The 21,204-nt window shown below is 43.0% G+C and overlaps 2 protein-coding genes across 6 annotated transcripts; one reads left to right on the top strand and one right to left on the bottom strand.

Moving 5' to 3' along the window:
• Positions 1-6,333: 6,333 nt before the first annotated feature.
• Positions 6,334-17,797, bottom strand: LOC119656161 (zinc finger and BTB domain-containing protein 17-like). The gene is made up of 2 exons (XM_038062503.1): positions 17,565-17,797; positions 6,334-7,428 (listed from the first exon to the last, which is right to left on the bottom strand). The coding sequence occupies exons 1-2, from the start codon at positions 17,715-17,717 to the stop codon at positions 6,544-6,546; spliced, it is 1,038 nt and encodes a 345-aa protein (XP_037918431.1). The 5' UTR covers positions 17,718-17,797; the 3' UTR covers positions 6,334-6,543.
• An 82-nt stretch (positions 17,798-17,879) lies between these two features.
• Positions 17,880-20,065, top strand: LOC119656160 (pre-mRNA-splicing factor 38B). Of its 5 annotated transcripts, none has more exons than XR_005250012.1 (6): positions 17,880-18,084; positions 18,187-18,312; positions 18,470-18,594; positions 18,769-18,911; positions 19,067-19,211; positions 19,271-19,412. XR_005250012.1 is itself a non-coding variant. In XM_038062499.1 (6 exons), exons 1-6 carry the CDS (start codon positions 18,069-18,071, stop codon positions 19,835-19,837), a joined length of 1,077 nt encoding a protein of 358 aa, XP_037918427.1. In that variant the 5' UTR covers positions 17,880-18,068; the 3' UTR covers positions 19,838-20,065. The 5 variants fall into 5 exon arrangements, 3 of the variants coding, with proteins under 3 accessions (XP_037918427.1, XP_037918428.1, XP_037918429.1); XR_005250011.1 differs by having other exon boundaries at positions 19,067-19,173; XM_038062499.1 differs by having other exon boundaries at positions 18,769-18,904; positions 19,067-19,173; positions 19,271-20,065.
• Positions 20,066-21,204: the final 1,139 nt, after the last annotated feature.

The following is a 21,204-nucleotide window of genomic DNA, read 5'->3' on the forward strand; positions in this document are numbered from 1 at the left end:
ACGGTTGAGCGAGTGTTGTGAGTAAGTCAGTGGAACGTACGCCACAATGCTTCTTTGCCGTCCGAGGAAACTTTCGTAATATGTTCAGCTGCGAATAAAAAATAGAACAAACACGCACGCAGTATATTTTGTCGCCAGGCTTGGCATACCCTACAATTCGCTTTGCTGAAGTTGTGGAGAGAAGGGCACTCCTTTTGCGATTGCCCAACTCTAGCTACTGCGAGCCTGCAGAGCAGACTACGTAAACAATTTTTTTGAGGACCTCAAAGAAATCTCTAGTTGCAGGGCGGGGAGCTGCTATCCTTTGCAAATGCTATGGGCTGGCTCTGAAGATTTGATCCGGCTGAATTCTGCTCCCCTTACTCTCTCCGCCGCAATCATGGTCTTAGGAGTTTGTGGCATGAAAACGGGCACCACAGCGCTAACTGAGCTTCTCAGAACGGCCACTGATACTTACCGACCCTTCCGTAATCTGTTAGGATACATTGCATAGAATTTTTATTTCTGACTGTTATTCAATACGGATTTGCGTTCGCTCATTCTGTCGGTTCGGTTTCCTTTTTGTTCATTCTCTGAATAAATTGCAGGAAAAATTATCTTATTTTCATTCACTGCTCCTTGACGGTTCGACTTTTTGCGTCGAATTATTCTCGGGAATTTGAGCCCATTGTCTATTGGGCGCGGATGAAAAACAATGATAGCAAGATAGCAAAAAGTACTATCGCATGAATAAAGTGGTGGTTCTTGTGACGATTTCGTTTCAACGCGACGGCGGCGTTAATCATCAAAACATTTCACATTCGATTTAACGCTCTAAAACTGACTTTATTTGAAATAATAAAAAACTTGTTGTTTCTTTTTCGATGGTGTAGATATTTATTCTTGCAGATACCGATATTTCGGGAACCACTTGCTCCCTTCATCAGTGCTAACAAGTCTCTCAGTGCGGATTATACAGAACCTAAATCCACCCACACTCTTCAATCGTTAAACGAAAACACACTCCTCAATCATTAAAATGAAACGGAATTTTACTGGATTATCACATACCGTCACGCAAATGCTCCAAGAGCTCCTAGCAGCTCTAAACAATGCTTTGATTCATCCGTGCATCGTTGTGCATCGCTTGTGAAAAAATACGGCAAACAGCGGTTATTTAAAACTATGCCACCCAAACGTGTGTCACGTTGAAACCAGTCAATACATTGTTATCAAAATTTAGGTAGAAGCTTCTAAAAATTGGTTCTGTTGGAGTGTCATAAGGATTTTTTTTCTTACACCGATATTTATATCTTAGACCGATGATTTAGACCTACAAAAGAAGCAATTTCGTCGATGATCTTTCTCCAAAAGCTCCGTAACTGGATGGTTTCGTGTTTGATGGGAGTTCGGAGATGCCGATCGTGACTCAGACCATTATTTCACGTTCTTCAGAAAAACTTGTACGCCACTCGTACACGCGGATTTTGGAGAGAGATTCTGCCCCGAATTGCATCCGTAAACTTGTTAAAATTTCTGAAGGTTTCACTTCTTCTCGCGTCAAAAACTTCATAATAATTCGCAGCGTGACAAAAGTAAGAACAATTGGTCACTCAATGAATTGCAAGTGGGTGCGAAGGTGGACTAGAGAGACCCAGACAGCCTTCCTACTTTCGAACGACGCTTGATAATCCAATTTCCGCTTATATTTGACTGACCCTCATGCATGGCTTGAAAATTGGCATCTCCTCATATTTGAGCTGAGCATGGAAAACATTCAACAATAATTCGCGAACTATAGGATATTTTGGTAGTCATTCTAGAAACTAGGTTTTAACAAATTTCCTGTAGTATTGCGCTTCTTGCATCCTGCACAATTTGACTACAATTCGATTAGCGATTCTGACCGACCTCTTTAATACAGTATAGAGGTTTCGGTGTGATTAGGTCTGAACAGACATAGATAAGTCTAAGTCTTGTTCCGGACTCCTGGAGTCGTTTCAGGATCGACTTTGCTGTGCGTTGCTGATCATTGTCCTGTTAAAAGACATTAACATTTAAATCTTCCATAGTACCAAACAAATCTTCTTCTTTTTGTTCAGCCTTTGTCCCGTTCACAAGCGGGGTCGGCTCGTCGTGACGGTTTCGCCATTTGGCTCTATCAAATACCAAACAAATGATTCTGTAGAACCTTAATATAAGAGTCTGCCGTCATTACCCTACAATCTTCTTCAACCTCCTTTTCTTTTTATACGGTCCCATACCATAATTGAGCCTCATACAAAGTTCAGTGTGGGCTCTACATGGTGTGATTGTCTTTTCCGTCCATGATCCCTCTACACCAATTCTTGGCCACCCAATCCAAAATGGTTTATTTGAGTCTCATCTGGCATATAGCCTTACCCCAATCATCTACAGTCCTGATTTTATATTTTGTTTGCGACCGCCAATCGCTTTGGCTAACTTCCATTGAATTTCAATATTTATCGGTTCTTATACATCTTACAAGGTTCATTCATTCATTCATAATTCATACAATTGATCACGCAATCAAATGGGTCGTTATCCTCCAATTATCTCGGTCACGTGACCGCGTCCTCCAATCTTGGAAGCCCAGTAGTTGCTTGGCGTCCGCATATATATTGTGCTCTCCCACTGTCCTTTCGGTCTTCTTCGTAGTCTCGCTCCGTCGACACGTCGTCCGTTCATAACCTTTTTAAGCATGCGACCGTCGTTGGACATGCCCTGTCCACTGAAGGCATTGTAGTTTAACGAATTTTCGAACTTCTAGCTCATCGTACAATTCATACAACTCATGGTTATACCGGTCACGAACTGCTCTGAAAATATGCCGAAGGACTTTCCTTTCGAATGTGTTTAGCAAATTTTCGAAGGCTTGGGTTAGAGTTCAGGTTTCGCATTCAAAGCGTAGCACTGGTCGTTGATGGTTTTATATACGCGGACCTTCTTGTTTCTGTGCATATGGTTCGATTTCATTATGGGAACGATCGAGAAAAAAGTCGCTTAACCTCGTCAGTTTCATTGGCGTCCTCTGACAGGCTGCTATCCAGGTATATAAAGCTGTTTACGAATTCGACGTTGATGCCCCTCTGTTCATGCTCGAATGAGCTGGCGTCCTACTTCTTGATTGCATCGTTATTTTTATTCATGAAAATAATTCAAACGATCCCAGTTTTGGTGCGTCTCCAGGAACGCCTGGATCAGAATGCTGTTTAGTTCCATCGTCACGGCGAGCTGAATCGTTTCTACTGAGCCATGATGTTTCCCCTTGAGCGTCGATTTTATTCTCGAGAATAGAAAAAAATTGGCAGGGCCAATTCGGAACTGTAGAGGGGCTGAGACAGTGTTGTCACCTTGTGATGTCCAAGATACTTCACTACGAGCTGTGTGGCTCGCCGCGTGTTATGGTGCAGCCACCAATCGTTTACATTAGCTGGGCGGAAATGAACAATGCATTTTCACAGTTTTGTGAGGACTTTCACGTAAAAAAACTGCGTTTTTTGTCTGAGTGGTATGTACTCTCTGAAGATGACCCCATGTCGATTGAAAAAAAAAAAAAAAACAGGAGATAAATCGGATAAATTTCTAAAATATGATAATTGCCATTATTTATTTGCGTAGATATCAGAATGGGATGCATCATTTCGAGGCTTAGATTTCGTGTAAATGCGTCACCGTGATTTGTGTGTGAGGACGAGATCTGTTTCACTTTTTGAGGCACACATTTTGAGTCCTCATTCCCAACATCAGAAATAAGATCGTTTTCGAAAAGTACCAATTGAGCCCTCTCATTTAATACTCGACATGACTGTATTCTGTGAAAAAAAATGTGACACAATCGTTTCGCATATATGGAGAGCAGCATTACAGAAAAAAGGTTAAGAAAAAAATAAATTCTGGGAAGTAATGATACCATGAAAGGAGAAAAACAGTTTGGAAGTGTTATTCCCTCGAACCTGAGAACTATTTGTTTACGGTCCCCACTGTTTTCAGCTTGTGATTCGCTCATAATTTAATAGAATCGACATAACATGGCAACTACCAGGTGTACTCCTAATTTCCGGTTTTTTTGTGAATAGACCACATAATTCCAAGGGAACCGTAATAGTTATTTTATTCGAAATATTTTCCATCGCTTTCTACACATTTCTCCCACCTTTCTGGTAATTTGTGAATACCACGCCAGTAGAATTGACTGTCTTTGGAGTTGAACCATTCAGTGAGTCATTTTCGCAAATTTTCGGAGGAGTCGAAGTGCTTCTTAGAAAGTGCGTGGCCCAATGAGGCAAAGAGGTGGTAATCCGATGGGGCCAGGCATGGTTAAGCACCTTCCACTTGAGTTTTTCCAGCGTGTCGCAAACGACTTTCGACTTATGCGATGGTGCATTGTCGTGGAGCAAAATCACCTTCTTCTGTCTTTCTCGATATTCTGGTCGGTTCTCCGCAATCGCTCGGCTTAAATCTTTCATTTGTTGCTTGTAGCGAACGGCGTTCACAGTTTCACTAGGTTTCAGCAGTTCGAAGTAGATCACACCGGTCTGGTCCCACCATACACACGGCATGACCTTCCGACGGTAACGATTTGGTCGTGCCGTCGATGTCGATGCTTCACTTGGACTCATCCAAGATTTTTTGCGTTTAAGGTTCTCCAAGACAATCCACTCTTCATCGCCCGTAACAATTCGATGGAGAAAAGGCTTTTTTTGTACCGTAAAAACAGCATTTCACACATCACTTTTCGGTTCTCCATTTGTCTCTCGGTCAGTTCATGCGGCACCCACTTTCCACACTTCTGAATTTTTCCCATGGCTCGCAGACGTTTCGAAATTGCTTGCTGTTGAACTCCCAACGTATCTGCAAGCTGTCGTTGCGTTTGCGTGCTGTCTTCATCTAATAATGCTTGCAATTCGGCTTCATCAAACGATTTTGGCTTGCCGGAGCGTGCGCCGTCGTTCAGGTCGAAATCTCAAATTTTTGAATTGTCGAAACCATGTTTCATATGTTCGAATTTTTAATGCTCGATCGCCATAAACTTCCACAAGAGCACAGTGGCTCTCGGACACTTTTTTTCCTTGATTGAACATGAAAAGCAATGCATGGCGCATATGCTCGAAATTCGGTATGTACACCGACATATTTGACGCGCAATAAATACTTGCTGGAGGAAGTTTTTGGGGAAACGTCAACGCAGTTTAGACACTCGACAACAACTAAATAAAATGACAGGTATGTGTGACCAACAGCGACACAAAACAGGACGCCATCTATCGAAAAAACACCGGAAATTAATTAGGAGTACACCTGGTAAGTAATCATAAAAGGTGGAAAAATTGCTTTTAAAACTGATCCACATAATCCCAGAGGTGTATCACAAAATGTACATATGGAAACCTATATTAGCGCCTCAAACTTTCACGGCAAAGTGCTTTTAAATTCCGAATTATTTCTTCGATTCAATAGAAGAAAACTGAGAGTATCTGTCTCTCTGACTGAAATTATCAAAACCAGCATATTTGATGATTCTGTTTGAAAACACTAATTTGTAAAGAAAACTATTGAATTCAAATAATGAACAGTTCAATTATGTAAATTATGGGCCCGGCCTAAATATTTAGGAATCAACAATATGTAAAGGAATTCTGTAGAATTAATGGAGTACGTTAATTGAGACTTTTACTGTAAATAATAATAATAAAATTTGAGATGTGAATATTTGAAAGTGACCGTGACTCGTCAACCGAACGAAAATTGGAGGAAAAGGAATCCAATGAATGTTTGAGTGAGGGAGAAGAAACAAATTACGCAAATGGAACCTAACTACTTACAACTGTATACACATAATTATTTTAAATAAAAACACGTGCTATCATTATAATATCACACTTAAAACACATTCCTGTACTCTATAACTTAGCATTAAACGTAACGAGATGAGAAGAGAAATGTAACTGAGAAAACATAATTCACATTGTATTTTAAAACAAACGACTATGCTCGCTGAAGGCTGTTTCATTTACCTCCAGTTCGGTGTATGTGATTGTACGCTCGGGAAACATGTTTATGAATTCTGTAAATTCTTTCATAACTTTCCTCCCGATGTATCAACTACTAAGCCAAAATCTTCTTGTATATAAATAAATGAGCAAATGATATGTACTACACTATGTTAAGTGAATAATGAGAATTTGCAACAAATTTAATTGGAAACTAATCATACACGTAGCCGTTCTAGCAACGGGAAAGGAAGCGAATCGTTCAAAGAGAGGATCGCGAAGGACACTATCTGCCTATGTGAATAGTAGTTGGAATCTTGCTCGGAAAACAAAGAGTAGATAAGATGTACTTCAATTTTATTCAAAAGGAATACTAGGAAACTAAAATATGTTAAAGACCAATAAATGATAAAACTAAAAGTGCAGTTCTTGATTTTATACTTTTATTTGTACGAGTCGTTGACCGGATCGGCGGCGATTCTAAAGGTATTATCGATCATGAACCCAGTAAGGGTTTTCTGCGCGTCCGACCCCGGTTTATTTCACACTATCATATTAAATGCGTTTCGAAGCTATTCTCGAAAATGATGAACTGTTCTTTATTTCCATCGTGTATGGTCGTGACGGACTTAGTTTCCGCGCAAATTTTCGATCTTTGATGTCTGCGAACTTTAGATGCTGTTGAGAAAGTTTTGCCGCAGTTGGGACAATAAAACGGTCGCTCCTTAAAATGTACGGTACGAATATGAAACTTCAAGGCCCCGATATCCTTAAACTCATTCTCGCAATGAGTGCATTTATGTTCACGAACCAAACTATGGACTTTCATATGACGATTTAGTTCGGCCTGGGTAATGAATATCTTTGCGCATGTTGAACATACAAATGTCCTTTCAAGCGTATGTGAATTTACATGACGTGTCCAGTCACATTTTTTTAGGAACCTCTTCTCACAATGAGGACATTTGCGTCCTTCTTCAAAGTGACAACGCTCATGATCACGTTTGTAGCGGGCGCTGGCGAATGTTTTCGGGCAATACGAGCATTGTATGATATTCGGAGGTCGACTTTCGGATCGATTGCTGATTAAATCGTCAGCCGGTTGGACATATGCTATTTCGATGTAATGCGGAAGTTCACCCTCTTCTGTTTCGCACTCCTTGGGTGTATTTGATTCAATCTTATACTCCTGATATGTGTTAAATTGTTGCGGAATGTCCTGTTCTGTCGTGTCGTTGCAAGTTGTGTCATCTTTACTTAATTCCTTTTCGTTTGAACTAATTTCAGTGTATTCCTCTTCGATATAGTCGCACTGTAGAATGTTGTGTAGGAATTCGTCGTTTTTTCGGATCCTTAAGATGAATGAATACGCATCGGAGAAAAGTTTGTGACAGTGTTGGCAGCAGGTTTCTGGTAAGTTATCCAACGGGGAGAGCTGAAACAGTTCGATATGAGGGAAAGATTTATTTATTTATTTAATGAGGACAATACGCAGAAAGCAAATTTCTTATTACATATTGTCCTCAGAGGGAGGAGCAAGTAAATGGCATATTTTGCGCTTAAAGCTAGAGAGGGACATAGAGTCAAAGGAACCAAGCTGTAGGGCATTGTAGGACCGACAAAACCTCGGGATCGGAGAGTGAAAGTAAATCTCGAGCTCGGCGAAGGGTACATCAAAAATGTCCGCATTACGTGTGTTATGAGACGAGGCGATACGGAAAGTAATATCCGAGTTGGCGGAACAGTCCATCAGACCATTGCAGAGTTTGAAAAGAGTACACATATCAAGAATATACGGTGTTGCTGTAGGGAGGGGAGATTGAGGGTGTGGAGTCGTGACGGATAATTAACCCGTGGAAGGTTCTTTTTATAAAAGAGGGACCGAGTAAATTTGCGTTGTACGGCTTCAAGAGCGCGACCGTCACGGATGCGGTAGGGGGACCAGACTACACAGCAATATTCAAGGATGTTTCTGACAAGGGAATTGAAGAGTGTTAAGGAGGGCTGGATTGAGGTAAAGTCGGAAGAGGAACGTAGGATAAAACCGGACATTTTGGAAGCTCTATTGATGATGTCAACGAAGTGGGAATTGAAACGAAGTTTATCGTCGAATATTACACCCAGGTCTTTGAAGGAGGTCAGTAGTGAAAGGGGTTGACCACTGAGAGAATAGGAAAAGGATGATGGGGAGGGTTTAAGGGAGTAGCGCATCCAGTGGCATTTGTTGACATTCAGTGTTAGCTTGTTGACCGAACACCAACGGGCTAAATTATCAAGGTTGGATTGTAAGAGAGCACAGTCCAATGGAGACGAAACAGAGGCAAACAATTTAAGGTCGTCTGCGTAAAGCAAATACGGACAGGTGAGGATGGAGGCGAGGTCATTGATAAAAAACAGGAAGAGTAGCGGGCCAAGTATATAGCCTTGGGGAACACCAGAGGAAGGAGAGAAGGAACGGGATGAGTGACCATGAAAAGAAACTTTGCAGGAACGGTATGAGAGATAGGAGGAAAGCCAGGAGATGACTGAGGGAGGAAAGTCAAGCGAAGAAAGTTTAGAGAGGAGAATGTTATGGTCAACGGTGTCAAAGGCTTTGGAGAAATCAGTATAAACAGCATGTACCTCCTGTCGTGAATTCAAGCGTTTAGCAACAAAGTTGGTAAAGACCAGAAGATTTGAAGCCGTTGATCTATGTTTCACGAAACCATGCTGCTCTTTGACAATGAGGTGACCGAAGTGCAGTTACTGATATAATAAATCATTTTTACCATCCTAGAATCATCTGTTACGTTTAAAAAAAGTCTTTAGTCAATAAAATTAAAACAAGGAATAAACTTAAAACAGGCTCGGACCTGGACTTTTATCGAGGGCTTGCCATACAAATTTCAATAAAGAAAGGGATAATACAGGGCCTGGGATAGTTTTAATCCCAGGCTTATATAATTTTTACCCCGGGCCCGATTTTTTCGCATAATTTTCATCACGGGCCAGAATTTTCTCTCTATAGCCCTGATCACACTATAAGTGTACAACTCAACCTAATCTTTCGTGGCCTTTTATCATAGCCAATATCCACAGGACTATTATAGGTGGATACTCCCTTTCTCACTACAACTTGTGTATCGATCTTTGCTGCCAATAACTAATAGCTGCAAATAACAAAAATATACATCACGGCCCTTTTTGGGGTTCTTTGAGTTTACAGTATTCTCTGAGACAACGTAACGCAACACAATCTTACCAGCACACTATACACCACTTTCTTCGAGATTTGTCTTTCGAAAGAGCCTATTTGGACAGGGTCATTTTCACTTCAAGGACCACAAATATCAACTTCAAAATTTTTCTCGACCGCAACGCAAATTAGCGAATCAACACCGAGAAATACTTTATTGAAGAAGGTGAAGTAATATACCTAAAGTACTCAGCCTTCACCGACGACTTCAATCCCCTTCCATGCAAAGTCATGGCCATTATGAGCCTTCCTTATCCACAGACGCCCATCAAGTTTTGCTACTGCATGTAGCTGTTAAATTGCTTCCAACGATGCATGCCAAAAGCAGCCAAAGTACTGGTACCACTAGGCGAACTGCCAAAAGTCCTGGCGCCTAAGAATGGAAAAGTTGAGATCACCTGCACTTTTGAAGAAGGCACTGTTATTCCTCATAGCAAAGTTATTAATCCCTAGGCATCCACCACGAACTTTCACCGGTCAGGCTCTACGTACTGATGCTCCGAGCCCCTAAACAACAAGATCCTCAAGAATGTGAATCACTGGTTTCGACACTTACGATCGGGAGCTCCTAGGTAATGGAAAGACAGATCATTTACGATCTGCACAGATTTAAAGCCCGCCACCCCCCCTCTCCCCGTTTACACAATATTCCTCAACTAGGCAAATCCGCAAGTTTGACTTCATTTTACAATTCAGTATTGGATTTTGTGGCTAAAACCACGTGGTTGATGATAACTTTCTGACGTCGCCACCATCTCCTTACATAAACCGAAGCCTGCTCTTATCCCCCTCGATCTTCGCACCACTTTCAAGGGCAATGTTAAAACATATTCAGCGGAAACGCTAATTTCCCCTTTCTTTCAGATACTTGCCCCTCAATATTCGTGAAGGACTTTCGCCACCTTAATTAATTAATAGCTATGTAACTACTTTGCGTATAAGAATAAGAATTAAAGTAAAAGAATAGCCGAAACGATGCCTACGAAACAGATGGGGCATCCTTATAGGTTCCCAAACAACAAGCATTCATGGTAGGACGTGAATAGCCAGCAGTTTACCAATCCCTGATGTGTAAATCGAAATGGATTTGAAAGGAATAATACGAAAATAAAGCATCAACGACATGTTTACGGGGCTTCGAAAAATCACTATCAATCTCTTGAAATAAGAAAGGGGGCTGACGATATCTAACGGCCGTAGAATGTTATGTACAATGTGCGAGTACAATGGGCCAACACGGCCTGAGTGCTCAGAAGCTGAAGCTTCTCCCCCACCATACAGAATGTGGTCGAAAATCTCACTACAGTGAAATTTGCAAAGGGAGAAAAAAATAAGTAGATTATCCTCTGCTTTCAACTAAGGAAAGAAAAAAGTCGAAAACCCCGTCTCAAAAGTATCAAAAGAAAGATTCTAAGGCGAACCAAAACCGTTAAGGTGCGGAGTTTTCTCTGGAAAAAGCTAGGTTGGCTAACAAACCGGCTTCAGTTTAATCACATGTGGATAGTTGTGTGGTAAGGCTTGGATTGCCTGCGAGTGCGTTTCGATGACGACACTCAATGTGTAGCGATTAATTCAGCAGCAATGCGGAGTCAAGTACTGCGCTAAATTTCGAAAATCGCTTGCTAACGCTTTGGATATGATTAGGGGAGCCTACGAGGGAAATGCCATGTCTAAAGCAAAAATTTAAGATTGGCACATGCAGTTCTTTCGGAACGTTAGAGGTTGGCGAAAATGTGGGCGTAGAGCAAACATTCTTGAAGGTAAATCACCACTTCATTTGCATATGAGTAGCATGTGCGCCAAATTCTTCTCGAAGGTATTGACCCATCGTCACAATGCCACCAGTTGCTAGAACGCACCCAGAGTAGGCTCATTTGTTTGAACAGGATTGAAAGTTGTAATAAAAAATGAATTTCCAAGTTTATTTTTAATCAAAATAGGAAAGTAGCGAGTAATACGGAAAGGCAATTTCGTGCCCAAAGAAAGTATTCATTAATAAATCCAGGGTAGATTTGCAACTCGGTTTTTTCGAGACAAAATTATGGGTCACAGTGAGTTTGTGCCTCCTTAGTTGCGAGACAATCCCAAACGCGTTAAGGAGAAATCGCGAAAAATTGCATTTTGCATCACTAAAACATTTCCCTTCTTGTGCAGGAGTTTGTCATTAGGAATCGCAGCCGCGACCCAGCCAACGTCGAGTCCAAGTATGAAACCACCAGACTTTCTTATGTTTCCATGAATAAAAACGATCTTGAATGGCCGTCATCATGGGAAGCTGGCACCTCCGGATTAGGGAGTGGTTGTAGATTTGAAACCCCGCAAAGGCATCAAATATGGCTAGGCTACGTGTGTTCTAAGCGACATTGCAGAGGATAATGCTGAAGGGGTGGGACACACCTTCAGACAAATATTAACTTGAAGCGTACGCATATCAAAGAAAGATCTGCGTTTTTGTACATACCTTAGGTTAAGAAAAGCAGGGGTGAATAGGGTAATCCAAACTGGGGAAGTTTTTCTCAAAAAAGAAGGATCGGATGAATTTGCATTCACCGGCGATTGCGGAAAAGACTCCAATTCACTGGGCAATTTTCAAGAATGTTTCTAACAAGAGGCTTAGAGAATGCTAAGGAAGGCTGAATCAAGTCTGAAGAGGAACACAGGATAAAACCAGTCATTTTGGAAGGGAAGGGTTACTACAGTCTAAATAGCCATATAATACTTTGGCCTCTTGTGGAGTAAGCGTGGGCCTCCCCACCCGGAATAGTCGTACTTTTTATTAAAACATGAAGACGCTGTTCCGCTGAGATAGTCGTTTTATTGTAAATGGAGGCGGTAGAATACAAGTATTTCCGGCTTGTTGCAAAAAGGCGACTGAAAGGGATAGAAATTTGTGGGCTAGCCAACCTGCAATTCTCGAAATTAATTATATAAAGTGGGCTTTGAAAGTATATGTATAGTAAAGTAGGGAAACAATAGTATGAGGCTTGTAGCTTTCTGTAGCCTCCACCGCCTTGTCATTGGTGGTACATTGTTCGAGCACAGAGTCTGCCATAAAGTCACTTGAGTTCAACTGCTCGATAAAGGGAAGCAGATCAACCAAATCGCGATAAGCAATAGATTTAGAAGTTTACTTTTGGATGTGCGAAACAAGAGAGACGGTGAAATCGGCCTCGGGCGAAACCTGCCTGCCTGCTCTTCTCGCAGCGGTGAGGAACTTTGTACCCCGGAGCTCAGCATGGTTCCTTACGGGACGCAGCTGTTATTCTACAGTGGGAAAACTATCTTACAAATCAGGCCGCCATCAAAAATGCTCCTTTCTCTGAAGTAAACAAGGTCGTTGGCCACGTTCCGAAGACGCGCAATAAAATCTGGCTGACTGCCGGGCCATGAAAAAGGAGCGTAGGGGCGAAGATGTTGCCCTTGAACTCCGGTACCGCGAAAATCTCCAACAAGTGAAGCGTATCGTGCTCCGTGAGAAAAGAAAAAAGTGCTATCCAGGGAAGCAGAAGTTGCTGCAAATACTTACAATGCCGCTACCGTATTCCCTATTAGATCGCCTCAAGTCTGTCGATGGATCTTTGGGGTACGTTAACGATAAGCTCCTCATTTAAGACGGTGAACAACTTAAGAGATGGAGGAAACGTCTCGTGGATGAAATGACTGATATGCACTATTCCTCCAAATAAAGGAATCATCTCAGCCAATGAAATTGACGGTCTCCCCGCGGAACTGTTCATCGCAGCTCCGGCTGTCTTTGCAGAGCTGTTTCTTCCATTCATCCTGCTGGTCATCTGGAACTTCCTCAACAACAGGAAGAAGAGAATGATCATCCGAAGAGTGGATAATAGTTAAAATTATCCCGGAATTCATTTAAGAACATTTCGAAAGTATAATTGACAGAGAGCAGGCCGATTTCCGTTCTAGATCCTCCTGCATTGACCACGTCAATACCCTGCAGATAATTGTGTGCCAGTGCATGGAGTTCAGATCTCCATTTCACCTGCTCTTCAAAGATTTTGGAATACTCTACGCAGGAGGGCCATTTCGGGGAAGCTGGTAACTATTATCAGAGCGACATATGATCCTACAAAGTGTTACGTGCTCGAGGTAAAATTTCTGACGAATTTGAAGTTCAGAAAAAAATCCTACCTTTGAGAATCTATCGAGTGAAGTAATAAAAACTTGTTGTTTCTTTTTCGTTGGTGTTGGTATTTATTCTTGCAAATACCGATATTTCGGGAACCACTTGTTCCCTTCATCAGTGCAAACAAGTTTTAAAGTTTAAACTTGTTAGCACTGATGAAGGGAACGAGTGGTTCCCGAAATATCGGTATTTGCAAGAATAAATACCCACACCAAGTTTAAACTTGTTTGCACTGATGAAGGGAACAAGTGGTTCCCGAAATATCGGTATTTGCAAGAATAAATACCAACACCAACGAAAAAGAAACAAAAAGTTTTTATTACTTCAATTAATTAATCATTGGAAACACCGCATAATTTCACTCTGATCTGTCGAGTTTCCAGCACAGGATGGAGGTGACAATGCTAGTGAACACCAACAGCAAGTTGATGCAGATTTAGGACATCTTGTTTTGGGCTCAAACGACACTAAGGGGATGCGTAGGAACCCACGGCCAAGCTTTGTTTGATGAAACATTTGATGAGCTTCCTCTGTGCTGGACGAAACCGTAAGCTGACTCGTTTGTTCCACCACCCTTTTATTTTCGTCCTAGATATACCTTCCAAAAGTAATTTTCGCTCTCCCCCCTTATTGAGACCTTGAGCTTTTCGTCTACCATGTTTCTAATTCCCGTTCTCATTTGTAGTGAAGAAAATGTTTTAAAGGAGCGAAAAACAAAGCCTAACCAGGATGAACTGAGCCAATGGATAGCATAGAATAGGAAGCGGTTTTCAAACGGGTGAGTACCAATACAAATATTTTTCTTATATAAAGAAATACACTCAGCGGTGACATGCAAAACGAATTCGCACCGCGCATAATTGTTCACAGGACATGATTGTTACTGTGGCGTCGATGGGAACTATTGTAAAGATTAAGGCAACAAAATGATTTAGGGGCAAGAAAATTGCTAGAGACTTAGCAATATGACGGTTTCGTCCACTGCAGAGAAAACGCATCAGACGCTGTCTCACCTCTATCTTGGGAGCAGTGTGACCGAAGTGATTACAAGATGGTATTGGGTCCTTTATATTAATTAAAAACACGATATCAGTATGCTTTCCAACTGGTCCGGTCCGCCATTAAGTGGATGGCCGACTTAGGAATCCCTCGATTTTTAAACAAAATTTTTGTTAGCAATATTTAGACGGTGTAGATGAGCAGTGATGATCGGAACCATGAACGTCTTACCAATTTGCCTCCGGAACCTAAAATCCTCAATAAGATATTGTCCGATTACAACCCCTTGCTGAAGACAAGGGGTTATCTCCTATCGCTAGCTTGCCATCAGTTCCTTTGAAACTTGAACTGAAGTAAGCCCGTATAATGAAAGTAACCCCTCCTATACACAGAAAGCGATGAAGAAACGGCAAATCATTTGCTTGAAGTACACTTTCCAGGCGGCATCCAAAATCTAATCTCAGGGCCAACAGGTGCATACAGCCCTCAACCGAGAGACTGAAATCTGGCATGCAAAGTAGTATCACTGGAGCGAGTGAAATGGGCATTTAACTCGTTCCATAGATACAAGTCTGCAGGTCCGGATGGCATAATCCCTACGCTAGTAATAGAAGGAATGGATGCCATGGGTCTACATATTCGGAATATATATCGTGCATGCCTAGCACACGCTTACATTCCAATTAAATCGCGGGAAGTGAAGGTGTTGTTCATTCCCAAATCAGGAAAACCCACCTACACAAACGCAAAAAGTTTTCGACCGATCAGCCTAACGTCCTTTCTGGTAAAAGGACTAGAAAGACTAGTAGATCGATTCATAAGGGATACACACATTCCTAAGTGGCCACTTCACCATAGGCAACACGCCTACCAGAAAGGCAAATCCACGGAGACAGCACTCCATGAACTTACGGCAAAAATTGAAAAGGCGATGTCCGAAAAAGAATACGCCTTAGGTGCATTCATGGACATCGAAGGTGCCTTCAATTATGCCTCATTTGCGGCAAGACAGCATGGAATCGAACCGCTGCTAACCTGTTGGATCCTTCACATGCTAGAGTGGAGAAAAATCCACATATCGGTCGGCCAGAAGTCTATTGAAGCAGAATGTCTCAGGGGCTGCCCACAGGGAGGGGTTCTCTCTCCACTGTTAATCTTAATGGATAGCCTGCTGTGGCTCCTGGAGGACAAAAAGTCTTCGCGCAAGTATTTGCGGACGACCTAGCCGTAATAATTACCGGCAAGTTTGCGGACACAGTATGTGATCGCTTGAATGCAACTCTGCATGTAATCCACAGCTGGTGCCTCCGCAATGGACTCACGGTGAACGCTAGGAACACTGGACTAGTGATGTTCACTAGGAACGTCAGGTGGGGCAGCTATACGCTACCCACCTTAGCAGGAGCGAAAATCCAGCTGGCACAAACAGTCAAGTACTTAGGAGTACATTTCTACTTCAAGTTAACGTGGAAGCATCATATCCAGGAACAATATCAGAAATCCTGCAGATTGCTCTGGTGCTGTAGGAATGCGATAGGTAAGACCTGGGGACTTTCACTTAAATGGATATACTGGATGTATGCATTCATAATAAAACCCATTTTGATGTATGCATGCATCGTCTGGTGACCAAGACTGAACTTTGCTGACAGCAGGAAACTGCTAACGCAGATTCAGAGACTTGATTGCCTAAATATTACTGGAGCAATGAGTACTACACCGACTGCGGCACTTGAAGCTATCCTAAATTTACCCCCCATTCACTTGGAGGTGAAACGGAAAGCAGCCAACGACGCATATAGGTTCGATACCATTGGGGCGTGGAAAGGCGGTCAACCCAACGGGCATGCGTCTATCTGGAAATTCCTTGAAAAACATCCGGTAGCCCTGATGCCGACCGATCATATGGTTTCCAGATTCGTCTTTGAAAAGACATACACTGTCGTAATCACCGAAAGAGAAGAATGGTCGACAAGTGGCCATGAGTCTTTTCAGATTACAGACCTAATAATCTTGACCGACGGGTCAGTTATGGAGGATGGATCGGGTGCAGGGGTGTTCTCGGAGAATCCGATTATAGAACTGGCCCGACCCCTCGGAAAAATGACGACCATATTCCAGGCGGAGATATATGCCATTTCATTGGCAGCAGAAGAATGTCTGCGACAAAAATGGAGGGGTCGCACCATTCGAATCTGTTCCGACAGTCGGGCGGCATTATCAGCACTAAATGGCAACAACATATCAAGCCAGTTGGTGTGGAGTTGTCATCAGGTGCTGCTGAAACTTGGCCGACTGAACGAAACATTCCTGATGTGGGTGCCGGGGCACTCTAACATCGCCGGTAATGAGGAGGCTGACAGACTGGCTCGCCGAGGGTCTGGATCCACAATGGTGGGGCCAGAACCAGCTCTTGGAATCCGACCATCTACTGTCAAGTCTACTCTGAAGGGTGAAATTGCAAGGATTCACGCAACTGAGTGGAGAAATTTGGACTTTTGCCGGCAAGCGAAAATCCTTGTGAAGGAGCCTAGGGCCACTAGAGCGGCATTTTTGTTGTCCCTTAAGAAGTGGGACATGAAAACCCTAGTAGGGCTTTTGACGGAACACTGTCCCTTAAACTGGAAAAGATTGGGGTAGTGGTTTCGGCTGTGTGCAGCCAATGTGAGGAGGAGGAGGAGAAGACGGCCCTGAACTTTTTATGCATCTGCCCGACATCCTCAGATCTCAGACGAAGATACCTTGGCAAGGTTTTCTTCAATGAAAAATCTGCACACTCTCTGCCTCTTGAGAATGTTCTCAGATTCGCTAAAGCCTGCGAACACCGTAGGCGGGAAGCCATTGAATAGGCAACTTACGGGGATAGTATAATGGCCTGAGTGCTCGGAGCTGCGGCTCCCCCCAGTTAACTAAACTAACTAAGCCCTCCTAGCCTGCCAGCATTAATTCTCCTCTAATTTTCTAAAATTCAGTTAATGTACGATAAAATGCTAGAGGAGGGGATGGACTTAAGGTAGACTTTTTGGCCGCTCCATTGCTAGAAACAACATTCCGATATAACCCTCGAATCTGCTCTTTACGCTATAACTGAATTTTACAATGTATTAATTACCTCAGTTCGGATGTTAAGTAAAATATTGTTAACCGATAAAAACGTGGATTGCCACCCAAAACAGCAGACAACCCAACTTACCGCAACCCTGCCCAGATCCTCGATACAATCTTTCAGTGCTCTCTCCAAAATCACGTTGTTCTCGTCGAAAATAGATATGCTATTCTCACAGCTTTTCAAGCACAACCGACATATCTTGTTACTCGTTTTGTAAACAATGTCCTCAGCTGCCATTTTCACAAATTAAATAAACCCTCGTCGGTCTTGACATTTACTAGACGTAATCGTATATCCTAGGTGCGAACCGTATCCCACCCGAATATCAACAATTCACAATAGCAAAACGCTCGCTAATTGTGGAAATCTCAGTCTGACGTTGCCTATCCCCTGTGCAACCATATTGATTTTTTTTATTACAGGACAGAATACTTCAAGAAGTTGGCAGTGGTAAAAGGAACGTTTTGGCTGTTTTTTATTTATAATTTCTGCGTTTTCACCTAAAAAATATGGTTTGGAATCCAAAAGTAAACAACTGAAAGTGTGAGTCTTTTGTTTAAGAGTGATTTCAGCAGGGAAAACGTAAAAATGGAACACAATGAAGGTGAGTAGAAATTCTGCCAGCTTGTGACGTTTGTGCGCCATGGCGAACGTCATGGTATTGTTCACTGGCGGCGGTACTGAGCCAATTGGTCTTCCATTGCAGATCACACTGTCGTCCCGAAAAAATCGAGCAAACAACACAATGTTCTGCCGTTGTGGGGCAACGAAAACTCGATGAACTTGAATCCGCTGATATTGGCGAATATTCAGAGTTCGAGTTATTTCAAAGGTACGTGATCGTGAGCGGGGGCGGTCGGTAATTTTTCTGGACACGAATCCCCGATAGGTGGGAAGGTATCGATTGAAGAATCTTTAATGGCTTTTGTGATTATTGGCGGTGGATCAATGTTTTAGTAACAATGCCTCCCTCTTCCGTCTCATTGCAGTGCACTTGTTCAAACTGAAGACTTACCATGAAGTGGTCGACGAGATTTATTACCAAGTGAAGCACCTGGAGCCGTGGGAACGGGGATCGAGGAAGACGTCTGGTCAGACGGGCATGTGTGGCGGGGTAGGTAATGTTTCTTCATCAGTTCTCTGAGGGACTGTGGCTTGCCCGCTATGCCGTAACGTTGCCGAGCTGGGACACGGCAAGAGCAGGCCAACCCAGAAATTCGAATTCTGACGGTCGCTTCTGATGTATTCCCTGCGCACTGACTGAATAATGAAGAGTTTCTCTTTGCAGGTGCGTGGTGTGGGCGCCGGTGGTATTGTGTCAACAGCGTTCTGCCTCCTTTATAAACTATACACGCTGCGCCTAACACGTAAGCAAGTCAATGGACTCCTGAGCCACACCGACTCACCCTACATTCGGGCACTAGGTAAGTGGTAAGTCGATTGGGCATAATCAGCACTTCTTTCTTCTCCAATTTATTTTTAGTACAAAAGTTGTTCTGAATGTCGAATGTTAAACAAAAAGCCAGCCAGGTATGCTACCTTCCGCTGAAGCCGCGTCTAATCAGTGTCCCCTTCTTTCCCGGCAGGTTTTATGTACATAAGATACACGCAGCCGCCCGGCGATCTGTACGACTGGTATGAGGACTATTTGCTCGACGAGGAAGAGATTGATGTGAAGGCCGGCGGAGGACAGGTGGGTTCCGTTCACAATGTTGACCGCGACGACGATGTGTAATGTCTGTCGTATTGCTCGCAAAGCAGGCATTAATGTGGTCTCCCATCCATTCTAGATAATGACAATCGGCCAAATGGTCTACCAATTTCTGACAAAGCTGGATTGGTTTTCAACCCTATTCCCGCGTGTCCCGGTGCCTATTGAGAAGCAGATCGAGAAGAAGCTTGCGGAATTCTCAAGGACAAATAACGTTAACTTCCACAAATTGCATCAGCAAACTACCTCGGCGGCGCCGGCACGAGCCATGGGCAGCAGCGGCGGGAGTGGGAATGGTGTAGGTTCCGGCGGTAGCGGAAACTACAGCGGTCGCGCCGGCGGCAGTTATTTGGAACGAGATCGTGACCGTGAACCTTACGACAGGAGGAGAACGGACGATCGGGAATTCCATGCACGAGAACGAGAATCTCGGTACAACTTCCTTCGAGATGATCGACGTGATGGTCGCTACGAGCGATCGCGTTCCAGAGATCGGGAGTATCGTGGCGATCGTGAGAAGCATAAGAAAAAGCACAAGAACAGAGATCGTAGTCGGAGTAGAGAAAGGCGAGAGCGCGAGTATGTACGGGAGAGGAGTGTGGAACGGTATAAGGAACATCGTGACTATGATAGGCGCTATCGCTAGGAACGGCAACCGACATTACTTGGTGGGAGCCGAGTTACTACCATTGCTATTGTTTCGAAGCACATACGTTTGTCGTCTGGACAGGATCAATAGTACCACGCATTACTCGTATTACGGATTTAGTTTATTCTTTTTTTTAAGAAAATCACAAAGTTTAAATATTAATGAAAACACAACTTTTTCCAAATAAAAATAGAATCATGAATTGTTTTTACCAAAATTTACAAATGCTGTCTTTCATGTTATGACGATTTCCCCTCGAAAATTGTGATATTGCAATCGCCTGAAGCTCAGGGAAAAAGAAGACGAGGCAGACCCTGCCTAAGATGGAGCGATGGCGTGGGTCAGGACACCAGACATCTTTTAGGGATATCGAATTGGTGGACCTCGGCGCAAAACCGGGATGTCTGGAGTTCTTTATTAAGGCAGGCCTAGACCGGATACCGGTTGTTGCGCCGTTGATGATGATGAAGCTCAGGGAAGAAGGCGCAATTCTAATTGCAGAAGATTATCTGTTGTGATCCAATTGGTATCTACCTTTATGTCTAAGCATCTTAAAAATGTGCTACTTTCGTTTGGTTTCCGTTGGGGAAAAATCCAACCGATTGAGTCCCTATAATAAAACGTGCAGACAATTTTTGATTATTATGGCTTACGTGACCTTTGCTAGACAAAAATTTTTAAATCAAATTTAATCGTAAATAATCTAGTCATCATCATCATCATCAACGGCGCAACAACCGGTATCCGGTCTAGGCCTGCCGTAATAAGGAACTCCAGACATCACGGTTTTGCGCCGAGGTCCACCAATTCGATATCCCTAAAAGCTGTCTGGTGTCCTGGCCTACGCCATCGCTCCATCTTAGGCAGGGTCTGCCTCATCTTCTTTTTCTACCATAGATATTACCCTTATAGACTTTCCGGGTGAGATCATCCTCATCCATACGGATTAAGTGACCCGCCCACCGTAACCTATTGAGCCGGATTTTATCCACAACCGAACGGTCATTGTATCGCTCATAGATTTCGTCATTGTGTAGCCTACGGAATCGTCAATCCTCATGTAGGGAGTCAACAATTTTTCGGAGGACTCTTCTCTTGAACGCGGCCAAAAGTTCGCAATTCGTCTTGCTAAGAACCCAAGTTTCCGAGGAATACATGAGGACTGGCAAGATCATTGTCTTGTCCTATGGTGAGACGCTTCAAGCGGAACAGTTTTTGTAAGCTGAAATAGGCTCTGTTGGCTGACAACCGTACGCGGATTTCATCATCGTAACTGTTATCGGTTGTGATTTTCAACCTTAGATAGGAGAAATTGTCAACGGTCTCCAAGTTGTATTCTCCTATCCTTATTCTTCCTGTTTGAC

Source organism: Hermetia illucens, chromosome 4, assembly GCF_905115235.1.
Source record: "Hermetia illucens chromosome 4, iHerIll2.2.curated.20191125, whole genome shotgun sequence".
Lineage (NCBI taxonomy): Eukaryota > Metazoa > Arthropoda > Insecta > Diptera > Stratiomyidae > Hermetia > Hermetia illucens.